Raw genomic sequence first — 17525 nt, 5'->3', positions numbered from 1 at the left:
TGAAAAGTGCTGGATGCATGATGGAGTGCAGTCATTTCAATAAATTTTATCAAATGCACAAGAAAATCTATTATCGTTTAAATAACCAGTAATAGTATATTTATTTCTCATGAAACATTTATTTAGAAGGAAGAAATATATGAAAACAAATTTCAATGTACTTACCAGCGATTTTGTTACGGAGGGGCTTGGTAGGAATGATAGCGATTTCCTCACATATTCTTTTGTTGGTGTCGAAGTCCAGAGTCAGTCTAGTGTAGTACTTTTCAATGATAATCTTAGCCGCCTTCTTGACGGTTTTTGTTCGTACACGACCCTGAAATACAAGAGGTTATCTTGTAAATAATCATCACTGTGGAAAACTTACACCAAATGATCGCCAAAAGACAAAGACTGATCACAATATTATCACATGATTGTAAAGATTTTACAGGATTTAGTGCTAAATAATTTATTTACCATGGCTGAAACACAACAGCAATGTTCACTGACAGATACGAAAGACAGAAAGGTATATTTTTTAACCTAAAAAAGTTACCAAAGAAATTTGACGCTTGTCTATGGTGTTAAATTCGCAAATTGTTATTCTCGTCTATCTATTTAAAATATTTATTTAATACAGCATGGAAGGCTAACAGCTAAATACAATTCCAATAAAACCGTTTGTGTGATATTGAATCAATAAATCAATCAAGTCTTTATTATTCTCTTATTACATAAAAAAAAAAATTGGAATAACGTGTCCCACAAAACCGTATAAACGGTTTGATTGTAGAAATACCAATCACATTTAGTAGCATCCAATGTTTAAGTAAAATTGAGAAATACTATGTTTGAATTACCAAAACATTTTCATATCAAAATAGGTACAACAATCCACAACATCTTGCGAGTAAACCCTCCTCGCACCCATTATTTTGGTTGAAAATATTTTTTTAAATGTTTTTCAATCAAATTTTATGATGCTACATGTATGTTATGGCATTAAATACCAACTTTGCCATAATATCGGCTGCGACACGCCTTTTAACGATACATATATTATAAGTAACAATTTTTGTTCTACAAAACATAGCATCTAGAGCACTGCTTGTTCGTAGTAATGTCAATAAAATAAATTTGTTGTCTATGGTTAAACTTAAAATCATCCATTACGAATTCGTTGACGAATGTGGTTGATCTTGCTTTGCCGCGTTTGCCGTGATCCACATGTGAAGTCTATAAATTAATAAATAACGAAGCCAGCAATTCTAGTCTTGCGTTAATTTAACGCTTAGTGATAACTTTAGTACTATTATCATTTTCCATATCTGCTAATAATCAACGTCAAGATGTTTTGGGGTAAGTAAAATTGCCGGTTACTTTGCCACCACGTGTTGGTGCCACTCAGATCAGTTATAAACATTTGAATAATTTATTAACCCAAAATTATGATAAGTATCATCTTGCGGCTCATACCCCAGGTTCTGGATACATACCGGTATTTATGGTATTTGCCTCTCTTTTAATCCGATGATCAGATACTCCCGTGTTGAGCTACTGAAGTGTTTAGAATGTATTTAATTTATAAATATCTTAGTTTAGGAATATTATATTTCGGTTTACATCCCCTGTAGGTAATCTGTTCTAGAAACTACTACGGCGCATCAGCACATGTTGCCCATCATATGGAGCGTTTGACATGTTGTGTCGCGATATAGTATTTTACCGCTTACTAGCTAGCTTAATAAACTCTGGCAAGACTGACGAATTTTGTAACCACTAAAACAATATGTTTCATGAAAATGTTTTCGATTTTTTTTCTTCATTTTGGTGTCATGCAACTCCAGCTTATATCTCTATAATTTTATTGAGCTTACTCAAATGGAACCTGTTGATTTTTTAAATCTGACTGCCGGACTGAAGAATTTCCTAAACAGAAACTGAGGGATCATGGTCTTGGTCATGGTCACGGTCATCCAACATTCGTCATATTCAAATTACAAGGTTTTAAAAAGTTCAATTTAACAATTTGTTTATCCTGTGCTCTGGCTCACATATTGCTAAAACATTTGTGAATTAGATTTGGAATGTTATCCGACCTACCCGGGTAGCCGACTGCGAGCCGATGATTTGGAATGTTATCGTTGCCATCATTGGCACTATACATAACTAAAACAAGACAATAATCTGTAATTCTCAAATGAAAAATTAATATCTAAAATTTAAATAAAAATGTTGATAAATGATTGAAATGCTGTTTTTTCAGTCCAGTACTGTAATATAAGTTGAATGATGATTTCCTCAGGTTTGATCATGGAGCCGAACAAGCGGTACACCCAAGTGGTGGAGAAGCCGTTCCACATCTCACAGGCCGCCATGGACATCTCCACAGGTGATACTGATCCCTGTCAAGTGATGGTCGTGGTAGACGGCAAGAACTTCCTTGTATGCACATTACAGAAGGGCAGAATCATCCAGGTGCCCTTGGACCTATACTTCAAGACTGGAGACAATGTCTCCTTCTTGACAAATGGTGAGTAAATGATAAAATATATTGTCTATTAGTGTACAGAAAATTTCAGTATGTTACTCAATATAGTGTGTGATTGTACCTGCAAATATTACATAAAGTTGGTAATCTAGTTGTAAACACTACATATCAGTATGAGTATAAATATAAGTCAGCTATGAATAACCATTGACTAAAAATATAATTATGTTATTTGAATAGTTTTATTTTTGGCAAGCTACAGCAATATCAGCAAATAAATTTGAATAAAACAATTTTAAACAGGTAAATGTAATGTCCACTTGACTGGTTACTTGGACCCTGAGTATGAGGATGAGTTGGAAGAAGAAGAAGATGACGAAGACGAAGATGAAGAAATTGAAGAGGATGAGGAGCCCCAGCACCTAAAAACAAGAGAAAGCTGGAGAACAGCAATGACGTAGCAGCTAATAAAAGGCAAAGGTAGTTATATTAATAGTATTTTTAAATCTACATGGAAATAATGATAACACTAATCTGCAGCTATGCTCAGTAAAAGTAAAGGCCTTTTGAATATTAGACTAGCCTTCAGCATTATTTTCCAAACTTGATCACTGCTAATTGGTGATACATGTTAGGCATCCAGGATTCCTCCCTTAAAATGTTCATACATATTTAAATAATGAGATGATCCATCATTTTTCTTATCAGGATCTACCATATTGTTTATTTTAGTGGGCAAAGACAAAGGGCCCATAGTGATTTAAGGCAGTAGGTATGCTTTGTCCAGTCCCAGGCCCTTTTATTCTAGAAATTAAAAGTATATACTTCATTTAAATCATGGTGAGAATACTTTCAATAACATATAGGGTTTGTTGTCAATACCATACATGATGAATACTGTTTCCTCAGTCTGAAAAGAAAGCTGGCAAAAAGGCAGCTGCTGCCAGCTCTGAAGATGATGATGATGACGATGATGATCAGCTCCAGAAATTCCTAGATGGAGAGGACATTGACACTGATGAAAATGATGACTCATTCAAAATTAACACAACAGCTGAAGATGACAGGTAATTATAATGTCATCATATGGCATATAATATACATAGCAATATGAAACAAAAGCATAATATTATGTTACTAAAAAATAGATTATTTTATATTTGGAACTGCTCTATCTTATTGTACCAGACAATGTTTTAGTACAGAATACAATGTTTTATAAATCCACTTACGGACGGGCAAAAATTGCGATTTATGGACAGTATTTAAATTAATTCTTAACTATGATATTCTAGTGACGAAGATGAGGAAGAAGACGACGACGATGAAGATGATGAGGATGAAGAAGAAGAAGAAACACCAAAGAAGAAGAAGAAGGCAGCGTCGTCAGAGTCAGCCGACACCACACTCGACACCAGCAAGGAGGAAGAGGTAGACGTGTCAAAACTCACCAAATCACAGAAGAGACGGCTCAAGAAAAAGCTGCAGCAGCAAGCAAAACAGCCCCAAGTGAATGGAGTTGCCAAGGTTTGTTGATTTAAAACTAGCTTCAATGGATTTGTTTGGGCTAAACACATCCATAGCAAGATTTGACCCTGGTGAAAATACTTGACTCTTTTCAAGTTATACCAGATAGGTACCATATTTAGTAAATCCAGGGTTTAAGAGCCAGTGCTCACTGCCTCAGCAGAACAGTTGACCTTGTAACTGTCTTCCAATAACTTTTTCTTTTGGTAACATCAAACAATAACAATAACAACAACAAGCTAAGTGAACAAGACACAAGAGTGATGGTTCTTGCTTTGGTTACTAACATGAAAACATGGTATTAGTAGTGACCAATTCATTTAGTGACCTAGTGAAAACCGCTGGGTCCCATTGTATGCAGGTGGCAATGAACCGGTCATGCTGGAGAACTTATAGAGAGGCTTGTGTCCAGCAGTGGACTGCAATAGGCTGAGATGATGATTCATTTAGTTCTTACCTGTAAACACGAAAAAAAAATTGGGGTTATTGATTTACAATTGTAATTTTTTTATAGAAGGATGAAGCTCAAAAGGCTGAAGCTCCTCAAAAGGCCGAAAAGAAGAAGCCTGAAGCAAAGCAAGAGGAGGAGAAAAGAGAAAAGAAGCAACTGACTGGGGGAGTTGCCATTGAAGACCTGAAGGTTGGCACTGGACTTGCTGTAAAACCCGGCAAAGTTGTCACGGTAAGCCCATCTTGTTTAACTCAAAATAAATTTCTTTTTGGAAAACATTAATTTGGCCCTACAACCAAACTGAACAATGTTTTGCAAAGAATGATGCAAACCTATTTGTTTTTGTTTTCCATGTCAAAGTTTTGTTGTGTTAGAAGTTTAATTATATATGCATATAATTTCGCCTGTTTTAGGTTTATTATGAAGGTCGCCTGAAGCAAAACAACAAGATGTTTGACAACTGCGTGAAGGGACCCGGCTTCAAGTTCCGACTGGGAGCCAAGGAGGTGATCAGTGGTTGGGATGTCGGCATTGCTGGCATGAAGGTCGGAGGCAAGAGGAAGATTATCTGCCCACCTGCGATGGCGTAAGTATTTATTTCAAACTGACTGCACAATTTGTAACATAAGCTACAGAAGCTGCACAAAATTTCAAATGAGGCAATGATTTTTACTTTATGTCTAATCGTTTTTTTTTTCTTTACAGTTACGGAGCCAAAGGTTCACCCCCAGTGATCCCACCAAACTCAACACTAGTATTTGAAGTTGAACTTAAGAATATCAAATAAGTCAAATATACATGGAATGTGCCACTATGTCAAGGACATTGTTATTTTGCTTTAAATTTAATGGTGATGAAAGGATTTTGAATGGTTTTGCAGAATAGCAAGCATGTTTGTTAAGTACTACTCCAATATGACTTATCTGCAATAGAATTATTTTTGTAGATGAAATACACAAACAGGATTTCAATTTTTTTTAATGCAGGTGTGTACATATATTTGGGGGTACTGCACTTAATTTTTAACACTCAAATATCCTTCAAATTTATGTATACTCAAGAGGGTATTTCAATTAATACAACTTAATGTTGGCAACCCAGTGTTTTTGCATGAGAATGGCAACTATTAGTACTACAGTCAGAACTCAAAATATTTAATTTACTTCATGAATAATAGTGTTGCAGATGCATCATATTTACTGTTATACCATGTAAGTTCATTTTTAAGTTAGTGTATAAGGATTGAACTGGACATAATAAATTTACACTCTTGGGTGTCCTTAATGACACAAACATTTTTATCAAATACTGTAAAAAGTTTGTAATTTTTTTACCAAAATTTTTAAGTTACTTGGAGCTATCTTATTATTTTGATTAGTTTGAATGTGAAAAGTCTTATTGTAAGTGTAATGATTTGTGTTAAAACATAAGAACTGGCAGTAAATAACAATAGTATAGTGTGGAAGCAGTAGCAATTCCTATATATATAAATATACAATATATTCTTGATTCCGACTATTAATATTGGATCTTAGTTTCCTATTGTATGATGTTGAATTTAGGTCTAGCCTATTCACTATTCCTACACCATACTTGCAATGCAGGGCGTCTTCTAAAATATAAAAATATCCTCCAAATGACTACTAGTTAACTATTTAAGTGTGGGTTACAGAACTTACTAATAAAGAATGTTCTTATTAAGCAGCGTTCAAGGGAAGCCTCTCAGATTACCTTATCACAACGTTCAGAGTAGGAAGTGATACATTTTAATAAACTCTTGATAAACACAGATTAGATTAAAAAATAATAACCAAGTTAAACATTAGATAGTGTAGAAATATACCAACTACAGCTGGTGCCTGTGATTTGGCTAGCATTGATATATTTTATTTATCACGTGATTATAAATAATTTCTTATAGTATTATCTAGCAATTTGCTCTATGTAGTATATTATCTACCTACTAGCTGTTGCCAGCGACTTCGTCCGCGTGGTTAGAAGATATAAGTTAAGATTTATACCGGCCCTGTTTATTCCACATTTTCCATTGTATCTTCGCTTCTATTAGTTGCAGCGTGATGGTATATAGCCTATAACCTTCCTCGATGAATGGTCTATTCAACACAAAAAACACAAAATCTTCAATTTGAACCAGTAGTTACTGATATTAGCGCGTTCAAACAATCAAACTCTTCAGCTTTATATATTAGTATATATAGATATAGATTTTAGTGTACTCCGATAAACGACGAATTCAACAATATCGGTTTCTTAGTCCAATAGATATGTCATTTCAAAAATTAAAATGTTGTGTCTCAAATTCTCTCTACTAGCATTTGGGTCTCAAGAGATCGCAATACTCAAACGAAAACCTGAGACTATCACAAACGATGCTCAAATATACGAACATTGAACCAAAAGTAGTCTTATCGATATGTTAAATAAATTGCTTCTGTAAGCATGCAACATATTGTAATCCTCTGATAAGAATAATAAGCTTATCGAAGAATTTACAAATATTTTCGACCAGTTTTTGACCGCAGTTTATTCCTCTTTGACAATTTTCAAAATAAATACTATATTTGACCTGTTTTCTGTCATTATGTAGCTATCAGTCAAAGAAAACATTCCAAAGCAGGTCAAGTCATATATTTTTTCTTTCAATAAAAAAACCCTTTTACATTATTACGACGTTTATAGACTATCTATAAAGGAAAGAATTATACATTATATTTAAGTATAAAACGAGAGATAATAATAAGATCCAAAATTTAGAGGAAAAAGATAACAATTTTACCCGAACAGGATGTGTTTATTTGAGCACAATACTTATGTAAAGTCGACCGCAAATTAGTGTTAACACTGACCTTGTAACGTTGTTATATCATAGTAATAAGGTCCATTTTCGTAATACATTGATGCTATGATTTGGTCTAGCGTACACTAATAAAAATGCTTAAGATGAGTCACGAAGAAAGAATCCAATTTTCTAGTATTGAGCTAGCTCGTATAAGATTTTAAAGACTTATTGTGGAAAAACTCACGATAAATCAATGTTAATTGATAAGAACCAGAGAAACCGCTGCTTCGTTGCGTACCAAAAACAAACAGGTTTTTTATATGGGTGTACCTTCCTCGTCGGTTTGACCTCGCGACTCGTTCGTTAAGTCATATAGATTTGCTGACAAAAAATACTTCTTAACTTTTAATTAAAACTCTGGCGCCGTGAATCTGACCTTGTTAAGTGAAATTCCGTGTGAATAGTTACATTTTTGTCTAGCAGACAATAGGCAATACGGTTAACAATGAATCTTACATTAATATCCTTTATGTAAAAACAGAAACACGAACAGTAACTAAAACGAGAATAAAATGTACCGTTGTGTTATGTTCGATATGACTGAGTAGTACCAGCTAGCGATTTTATTCCCAAGCGTCGATGTTTCTTTCACTTATTTCGCAACATCCAGACATACCAAAAATATTTACTATACAGTTTGATGAAATATTCTTGTCCATCACAAGCTCTTCATAGAATGAAAACAGTTACGTTTTCCTTAAACAAAAATACGAGTAATCATAAAGGCTAAACTAGTTTTTCTTTAAAACTCACATTAGACAGAATACTTTCTATGTTCAGGTCATAAGCTTAATAGTCTCTACAATTGAGATATTCCTCCCATTCCATAACATATTTTCAGTAACTCAAGCAAAGGTTTTTCTTCATTGAAATAGCTACATATAACTGTTTTACCTCCAGTATGTCTTTGCAAGGTAAATAAGATAAGTAGGAAAAGTGGGTGCGGGAATTATCAAGTACATGTGTAAATCCCCATCGGCTATGTGACTGGTTTCAATTATTTATTCAAAGAGCTTAACTGGGTAGCAATAATTGCGTAATATTATTTTTTAACTAAATATGCTTTTAATTCTGTTTTAAAAGTTTCCGATTAAGTAAAGGAATATTCTATGGTAAAAGCCAAAATTTGATAGAGTTCTTCTTGCTTTAAAAGTACCAAGAGTTTAAAATCTAAATGGCTGTCCGTTTAGTAGAAATAACATAAATTAGATAAAGAGTTAGAGAGTTACAATTATTGTTGCAGAAAAAATACTCAATTAGAAAAGAAAAATCTATAATGAATAATAAACACACCCATGTGTCTTCATCGCATTATAGAATATTAAAAATATATATACCATATTTAAAACAGCTTTAAAACCATTACCTACAGAGTTTACCCTAATGCGAGAGCTAAGAACTTATATTATTAAATAAAACCATTTAATAACATTAAGATGTGTTAGATCGATGCGCAGTACAGCGCGTGGGATTCGAGGTCAGATATTTGTCAACAGAATATATTATTTATAGCTCTTCTAAAAAACCGGAACATTTAGACAACATTCAAATCTTCTATGAAAAAGGAGAGCAAGCTTTATGTGATCTTTGAGATGGTTTAGACAGCGTTCATTTATTTTATTCTTGTTAGAGATTTTTTTTTCATATAAGCTTTCCCTAGAGACTACATTCAATCTGGTGAAATCCAATGGTATTTTTCAAAACTCATTCCCAATTTATCGCGGTATTTAGGACGCGAATAAATAGGTCTATAACCTCTTTCGTTCATTGTCAATAATTAAAGATATTTACTTAGATAATCTATGGTATTAATTCATTCTAAATCTTGTATCTATCACCGCCACAGGCTAACATTATAAGGTGGCGATAGGCTACCTGAATCTGAGATACTGATACAGATATCAAATAGATGCTATAATACTTAATTCCTAAACAATATCCTGAGCTAAATGTAATGAGTATCTATTGTAATAGTATCAACATTCGTACTGAACCTAGGATAGTAAATATAAATGTAATTACTTCAAGAAACATGAACTGAGATCTAGTGCATAACTGAAATGTTAATGACCTCAACATTTGCCAAATGCCTGACTTCCACCCAACAAACAGATCTAAAATGTTCTTGGAAGCTTGCTCTATGCATTTTTCATGTGGAAAATATGTGTCGTGTTTTGTTTTGATCAATGGGTCAATGATCTCGACGAATAGAAAAAAAAATTGAATCGCGCTTAATGTTATTTAATTGTTATTAATATATATATTTTTATTGAACTAATCAGAATTTTAAATGAACTTTTCGACTATTATTTTTAGGCCTTTTGAGCTTCAAACGAGCTACAAAAGAAAATGATTTTGAACATACTCAAAAGTTTACGTCGTAATTTATCCCTTACGACACTGGGCGTGGCTAATAAATATATATTTTTTGACCTAAAAGACCACATTATATAAAAAAAATCATTTCAGACACTCATTATTGACGGTGAAGGAGATTAAAAGATTTAAATCCAATACAATAGAATCCCCTGTCTCTACCCTGACTCTCCAAAAGCTAGTGTTAAAACGCCTACAAAATCGGCTTCTATATACACATTAAAATATTTTTCATTTCTTAACATGTAACGATAAACATAATAATATTTCCTGGGTTGCACTGCAGCTCTCTCCGACTCTACAAGCTGAGTGATTTTACGATTTCAGAAATTATTTCTTAATGATCTGTTTATTACGCAAGCTGTTTTACTTTATGAACTGTGACAAATGTGAGTCATCGTCCTTCCTCACATACATATTCATGTACCTACTTACCTGTATGAATATGCAATTATTTCGCGTGTAAGAAGAATTGGTGATGTCTTTCTATGCATCGGTATGTCGCAGAGTAATTAGCATATCCGACAATGAAATAGATTTCAGTTTAAGTATTCGACCATATTCATAACTTATGAGACTTGAATTCCAGCTGTGCACGTTAAAGGAACGGTAAAGTGCTTTTTAACCTTATTATAAGGAAAAACATGCACATAAACAACTGACGAAATCAATTGTAAATAAAAAGAAGAAAATTTAACAATCATTTTATGGTACTTAATATTTACTTAAATACATATCCATATAAAAGTGTATAATAATAAATAATAAATTGATGCCACTCATGGTAATTACGTATACTGCAGACGGCAGATAGAAAAAAAACCAAAAATGATTTTAAATGCTAATTTATTACTTATAAAAATTACAATAATTAATGCGTGAGACCTACTCGATATTAGAAATAGGAATGCATACAATTTTGAGTTAATAACTAATTACAAATTTCGCTACATCAGCGGTTCATGACGATTTACGTCATTCAGACAGTTTCTATGCAGCTGGCGGACAATAACAGGAAATGCAGCGTCGATGATATCCATTAAGGCTCCATACTTAACACCTCCACCCATAGATCAGCAACTATTTTTGACCATATTAAGAGAAAATGTTGCTGGAAAGTCATCTCGTTTTCTGGTATTTTTCTTGACGTCTTCGTATGTATGTATCTCAAGAGATGACTGCTTTTCTTTATCTTCTGATTTTAGTCTCCAACATTTGTATTGCGAATTAATCTCAGAGTGAAAAATAGGATTGCGCCCAGTAATATGACGTATAGTGGGATGGTTGTGTGGTACAGGGCAGTTGGTTGAATCTCCTCGATGTCAATAGGTTTTCCCAACATGAATTTAGTTTGGATGCTGTGTAAGTCTTCCAGATCGATCGAGCTGAAATTGATGTGGGTAGAGACGGCAGTCAGATTCATTTCATCGTATGGTATCTTCGCTAGTTTCAATGGTTGACCCTTTATCGCGTTGTCATCGTTTATTATAGTTAATTCTGGAGTCTGTAGATAGCAACCCATAGGGATGGTTACGAGGTAGCTTCCTTGAAGTGTGTTGAAGTCCTTTCTCCCACATGCCAACTGAACTTTGGTAGGTTCGGGTAGAGACAGCACGTAATGTTGGTCGTCTAATTTTTCTACTGCTTCCTTGATGAGAGATATCTTCGTGAATTGACAAGTATTCTCTAGACTCTGATGAACGATGAGTTTCTGAATACAATCAGGTTTCGACTGGATCTGCTGGCCGGTCTTCTTTTCGCAGAGATAAGTACTGCTATACTTCGGGCATTCAGCCTCTATGTACACGAACGATTTCTCATCTGTTGCTATATAAGGAGAGGAAGGAATAAGGGCAAGTTGTCTTTTGTTGGGTACAATGGATAGTTTGTATAGGTCATATGTATCTTGGGAAACAATTGGAAAATTATATACTATTACTATACGTTTATCGATGAAATAAGATCCTGGCTTGATTAAGCTGTAATATTCTCTAAGTTCTAAATTTAGAATTTGATTTGGAGTATAAAGGGATTTAATCTATCTATCATTGACTGCAAGGCCTCTATATCAATCATGGAATGATGAGTACTAGATGCGCGTATAAAAGCCATCATATTTTCTAATCTGATTATTTCTAACATTAAATCTTCTACGTTGTTTGTTATAATTCCTAAGATTTGTGCGAATTTCGCAAATTTAATTAAGCTATAGTCCCTATAAGCTTCTTTTTGTAATAGTAGTTCTAAAGTGGCATTAACTCTTATTTGATTTAAAGTTAGTTGTTCTAACACTTTATTGTGTTGGGACATCCACTCTTTGCAAAGACTCAGATGGCTATTAAATTCTGATGTTAATTTGCCTTCGTTGGTCTGTAAGGTTTTAAGAGCCTCGTCGTATTTAAGGGCATCTTGGTAGTCTAAGTTGCCAGTGACACTTTTTACTATAGACCCTAGGCCATCTATAAGACCTCTTTTAACTCTAACAGGTTCTAAAGATTTAATTTGGTGTAGTAATTTGCCAACCTTATTAGTAAGATAATCAATTTGATATTCATAGAGTAGGTAAGTTTCGTTATCGAGTTTAGTCCTAAATGTATTAAGTTGAGTCTGTACAGAGTCGATTTTATTTTCAATATCGTTGAGGTCAATGGGTTGTATAAAGGAATGATAGTGTATGGTTAGTCGTGTCGGTCCCAGTTTGTATGGTAATAGTCCGGGCCCATCAGCTAGGGTCTCAAGTCTTATCTCTTGAGGATGCGTCGCATGTATTGTCAGTAGCAGCAGAGTCCTGTAACAATGTGTTACCTTTAGGAACACGTTTTAGTCGCGCTTTAGCTACGGGCCCACGTTTTTTAGACGTATAGATGTGTATGGGCAGATCTGCTAAGACCGTATCCTGGGTATAGCGTGGTGCTACCTTCTGACGGCTGGCGAGAGGGTTTTTATGAATACTTGCTGCTGAGGGATGTATTCTACTTCAGATTCGCGCGTTTTGTTTCTACTTTCTATTAAAGCCGTACGATTAGCAAGAGATGTTTCATTGATAATTTCGTAGACTTGTTTCATCTGTTGACGATGATTCTGAGCATATTGCTGCAGAATGTGTTCGGTTAGGTCTATGTCAAGCGGGTCCCTTGGATCAAAGTGTCCATTTAGTAGATCGAAAGGTCTGCATTTGGTGAAACTATGTATGGAACTATTGTAGCCTATGATAGCGTATGGCATAAGGTTAACAATTGGTTCATCCTTATGTTGTAGTTTTAGAATTCGAATATGCTCAAGAATTGTGGAATGGAAACGTTCAATATTTCCGTTATCGCTCGGGCTGTGGGGTAAGGTCTTATGATGAATTATCTTATGAATACGTACGAATTCAGAGAATAATTGATTGGAAAATTCGGTGCCGTTATCAGTAACTATGGTTATGGGTAATCCGTGATGAGTGCAAAATCGTAACAATGCCTGTAAAATACTAATAGCGGTGCCATCACGTAGGTGGTATGCCTGACCGTACTTCGTAAATACGTCAATGAACGTTATATATTTCTCATTTTGAACTGTAAATAGGTCCATATGAACGGTCTCTAGAGGTTTCGTAGCTGGGGGTACAATATTAAACTGAGGTCGTATTGGGTTCCTGTCATATTTGGCTTGACCACAGATAGTACACTCATTGATAAATTTAGTGATTTGATCTTTCATCCTGGGCCAGTAATACCTTTTTGAGAGTGCTAGGTAGCATTCATTTATTCCCCGGTGGTTTGTCTTTCCGTCATGGTAATGTCGTATAATGTCTTGTTGTCTAAGATACTCTTGACATTTTCAAGTTCGACTTTGGTTAACACTAAGTTAAGGGATGAACTTCTGAACGTCTTTTGTATAATAGGGATAATAGAATACATCTTTAAGGGCGGATTTATGATCAGGGCTGTTTTGACTTTTGGGTTAACGTATTCTTTGATGGCACTTATAACATCTTGTTCTAAGTTTGACTCTGATAGTTGGATTGCTATTCGGGTATGACTTTCGAAAGGTTTTGTCACAATAGGTCGTCGTTTTATGTCTCCTACTACGGTAAGATGAATCTGTCTATGAATCTGTTGAGTGGTTCGTTTGTAATGGGCACTTCCAGAATAGGGTGTTCATCACTAGTATGTACAGTGTCGGTTGTCGAGTTCTGTCTGATTTCGTCTGTGTTTTCGGTTTGTCTTTGAGGTCGAGATGTCTCGGAGGGGTTATTAATCATTGAGCTAAGTTCTTTAATGTTTTCTATTACTGAGTCAATTTCGTCTATTTCCGTGGTATGGATCTCAACACGAGAAAGGGCATCAGCGTTGGTATTAGACTTTCCTTTCTTGTACACTACAGAGAAGTCATATTCACTTAGTCGTAGTCGCCATCTAGTCATTCGTGAGTTTGGGTCTTTTAAGTTCATCATCCACTGTAGTGGTTTGTGGTCAGTCAATATCTTAAATTTTCTACCGAATAAGTAGGGTCTAAAATATTTTGTAGCCCAAACTATAGCCAGTAATTCTTTCTCTATTGTGCTATAGTTTAGTTCGCTCTCATTGAGTGTTCGAGAAGCGTAACAGACGGGTTTGTCGGATCCTATTGGTCCTTGGGATAGTACCGCTCCAATAGCGAAGTTAGAAGCGTCTGTCGTGAGGTTAAATTCTCTGGTAAAGTCTGGGTATTGTAATATTGGGTCGTTGGTTAACAGAGTTTTACAGTGTTCAAAAGCATTTACATATTCGGGACTAAGAGTTACTTTACTACCTTTTTTTTAAGCACTGTGTAAGGGGTTTTGTGAGTCGTGCAAAATCTGGAATGAATTTTCGGTAATAACCGAGAAGGCCTAAAAATTGTTTATTTCCTTAGGGGTCTTTGGAATCGGATATTTTTGAATAGCGGAAATCTTGTCAGGGTTAGGCTTGATACCGTCCCTGCTTATGATGTGACCAAGATAAGCAGTTTCGAGCTTCAAGAATTCGGACTTGTCCATTTGAATTTGAAGTTACTTTCTCTAAGTCTTTGGAAAACTCGTTCCAGGTTCTCCAGGTGTTCCTGTAGGGAAGTACTATAGACAATAATATCGTCAAGGTAGACGAGACAGATGTTATTTTGGAGACCTCTTAGGACATTGTCCATAACTCTTTGAAAAGTAGATGGTGAGTTTTTTAATCCCATAGGCATTCGAAGGAATTCAAAATGCCCGTGTTCTACGTTAACGCGGTTTTCGATATATCTTGAGGGTCCATCTCCACCTGATAAAACCCACTTGCCAAATCTAAGGTGGTGAAGTATTGGCACTTACCTAACTTGTCAAGTACGTCACTTATGTTTGGTATCGGGTATTTGTCATCGATAGTCTTCTCGTTCAACTTACGGAAGTCAACTACGAGACGCCACTTTTGTTTCCCAGAAGCGTCGATTTTCTTGGGCACAACCCATATGGGTGAGCTCCATGCAGAGTCTGATGGTCTTATAATTCCTTGGTCCAACATTTTCGTGATTTGGTCCCTAACTTCCTGGCGATGGATGAAGGGGTACCGGTAACTTTTGGTGTACACGGGTACTTCGTCCGTTGTTCTTATACGGTGTTTAATTTTATTAGTGAATGTAAGGGCTTCCCCGTCAATGTAAAATACATCTGAATATCGAGAGCAAAGTCTTAAAAGGTTAGCTTTTCCTCCTCATTGAGATGGTCTGTACGCAATCGTGATAAAACATCGTCTACACGTTGTGACTGTTCAACTTGTGTGCACTTGATATTGAATAATTCGGCAGAAGCTGGCTGATCCAGGTAAAAAATTACATCATTAGGGGTTGGATTCTCTAATTCTACATATCCACGGCCATCTTTTACCATGGTAACGCATTCATGGACAATGCAGTTGCAAAACATTTGTTCTTCTACTAAAACTTCGCCATCCGTAGCGTTAATAGGTATCCTTACTAACTTAGAACTTCTTGCAGGTATCATATCCTCGTACAGGTTGACATTACGAGAGTTATATAGCTTAATGCGGTTAGTTGCAAATTTAGTTATTAGTAAAAAGTCTTTTAAATCTATCTTGGCCTCCCATTTAGACAATAAATCTAGTCCTATTAATCCATCGAAATAATCATGAAAATGGTATATAAATAATTTAATATCTTGGGTTTCGTTAAACTCCTGGAAACATGGTAATGTAATTGAGTGCTCATTTCTACTGACACCGTGTATGTTCGTTATTTCAAATGGGTCGTAATTCACCGAGTAATTGGAAAAGTATTTTTGGACGGCTTGGGGGCTAATAAATGATGATTGGCACCAGTGTCAATCAAGAATTTTAATGGTGGATCAGAAAATTCTATATATGGTAGTTGTCTTTGGTACTGTAGGTTAATATCTATCCTTGTTCGTTTGATGGTTTGGTCGATTGAAAATCCTGACTTTCATGTACATGGCTAGGGCCTGGTTGAGCTTCTGTCTCACTAGCGTCGTAAGGTAAGTCGTAACAGGTCGCGTTTGTGTCATAGTCATAGGGGTTGTTATAATAGTCAGTATAATAGTCGCACCCTGGTTCGGAATAATAGTCGACTGAGTTATATGAGTCGTCAGACGAGTAGAATTCGTTAACGTTTAATTCGCGAGTTTTGAAGTAATTATTTGGCGGCGGATTCCCGGATTTACGCCAGTCATGTCCCGTCATTACAGGTAAAGTTTTTGGGACAAAATGTTGAACTCCACTCATCGGTTTTACAATTTGATTTGGTGGTGGATTACGTGGTGGTAAGCGGAAAAACGTTACTCTGAGGATGATAATTTGGTGGCGGTGCTCTAAGCATCTGTTGAGTTTTAGTAGGCATGCGATTATGATATTGGTTAGGCACATTAAATTTAAAGGGTTGAGGTGGTGGTTGATTGCCACGTTGTCCCATCGGAACCGGCCAGTTAGGTACCGGCGGTCTGTGAATACCTAATGTATTGAATGGGGTCACAGGAGACTGTTGCGGTATAGGAAGCATTTTAGGAGAGCTGTGAGCCCTCGAAGACTCATTGCGTTGCTGCAGATATATTACATTTAGCTCTTCCTGCACATATTCAAGGGCTTTCTCGATAGTCTCGGGGCGCATACACCTTATACGTGAACCTAAAGGTTCTTTTAGTCCCCGCACAAAAGCCTGCACAGTTACTTTCTTGTAAAGTGCCCGTTTAGCTTCGATAGTCGTTGGTAAAGTCTCATGCAATGTTACATACGTCATTATGGTACTGAATAAGGTTTGGCATTGTTCGTAGAACTCCTGAGGAGTCTTATTACCTTGTGAAGCTAATGAGAGGTCATTATATAAAGCCGTTTCATCGCGCTGGTCTGAAAAGTTGTTAATTAAAGATGATCTAATGCCTACCCAGGTTTCAGGAATGCCATTTGCGTTTATGGTAGAGGCAGCTGTTCCAGTGACCTTGTTCAAGATGCCATTTAACAAACATAAATTTCCTAACTCACTTCCCGGCTCAGCGCTCGCATATTGCTCTACTAGTTTATCACATATATTTATAAATCTCGTTAAAATATTGGGGTTGCCATTAAATTCCGGCACAAGTCGCAAAGCCTTGAAAATTACGTCAGGATCGTGTGGCATTTTTATACTAAATAATCTATCTAAACCTAAGTTTAAATCTGAATTATCTAAGTCTCTATTAATATCAATGATATTCCGGCGAGCCTGGCGTGATGCAGGTTCCCGGGTGTAAAACTTTTCGTGACGAAAAAATTTTTAAGAGTAACTAGAATAGAACAACACGAGAACGATTCAAGTGTACTTACATAAGTTTCATATTGGTTCTTTCTCTG

At 35.6% G+C, this 17525-nt stretch overlaps 2 protein-coding genes and 1 long non-coding RNA gene across 3 annotated transcripts; 1 reads left to right on the top strand and 2 right to left on the bottom strand.

The window, feature by feature from the left end:
- Nucleotides 1–171: 171 nt before the first annotated feature.
- On the bottom strand, nt 172–546 carry LOC113503338. Its single transcript, XR_003401443.1, has 2 exons — nt 460–546; nt 172–316 (listed from the first exon to the last, which is right to left on the bottom strand). It is a non-coding gene; the product is annotated as an uncharacterized LOC113503338 (long non-coding RNA).
- Nucleotides 547–1144: 598 nt separating this feature from the next.
- On the top strand, nt 1145–5960 carry LOC113503552 (46 kDa FK506-binding nuclear protein-like). Its single transcript, XM_026885581.1, is given in 10 exon segments — nt 1145–1341; nt 2288–2515; nt 2777–2884; nt 2887–2953; nt 3206–3221; nt 3383–3540; nt 3769–4000; nt 4515–4682; nt 4865–5037; nt 5157–5960. Coding segments are annotated over 10 exon segments (1242 nt in total). The 5' UTR covers nt 1145–1331; the 3' UTR covers nt 5239–5960.
- A 4928-nt stretch (nt 5961–10888) lies between these two features.
- Nucleotides 10889–12095, bottom strand: LOC113503551. Its single transcript, XM_026885580.1, has 2 exons — nt 12048–12095; nt 10889–11725 (listed from the first exon to the last, which is right to left on the bottom strand). The coding sequence occupies exons 1-2, from the start codon at nt 12093–12095 to the stop codon at nt 10889–10891; spliced, it is 885 nt and encodes a 294-aa protein (XP_026741381.1).
- Between the last annotated feature and the right edge of the window lie 5430 nt (nt 12096–17525).

The sequence above is a fragment of the Trichoplusia ni genome, chromosome 19 (assembly GCF_003590095.1).
Source record: "Trichoplusia ni isolate ovarian cell line Hi5 chromosome 19, tn1, whole genome shotgun sequence".
NCBI classification, from domain to species: Eukaryota; Metazoa; Arthropoda; class Insecta; order Lepidoptera; family Noctuidae; genus Trichoplusia; species Trichoplusia ni.
The sequence above is the reverse complement of the archived record's forward strand: the minus strand, read 5'-3'. Positions and strand labels throughout refer to the sequence as shown.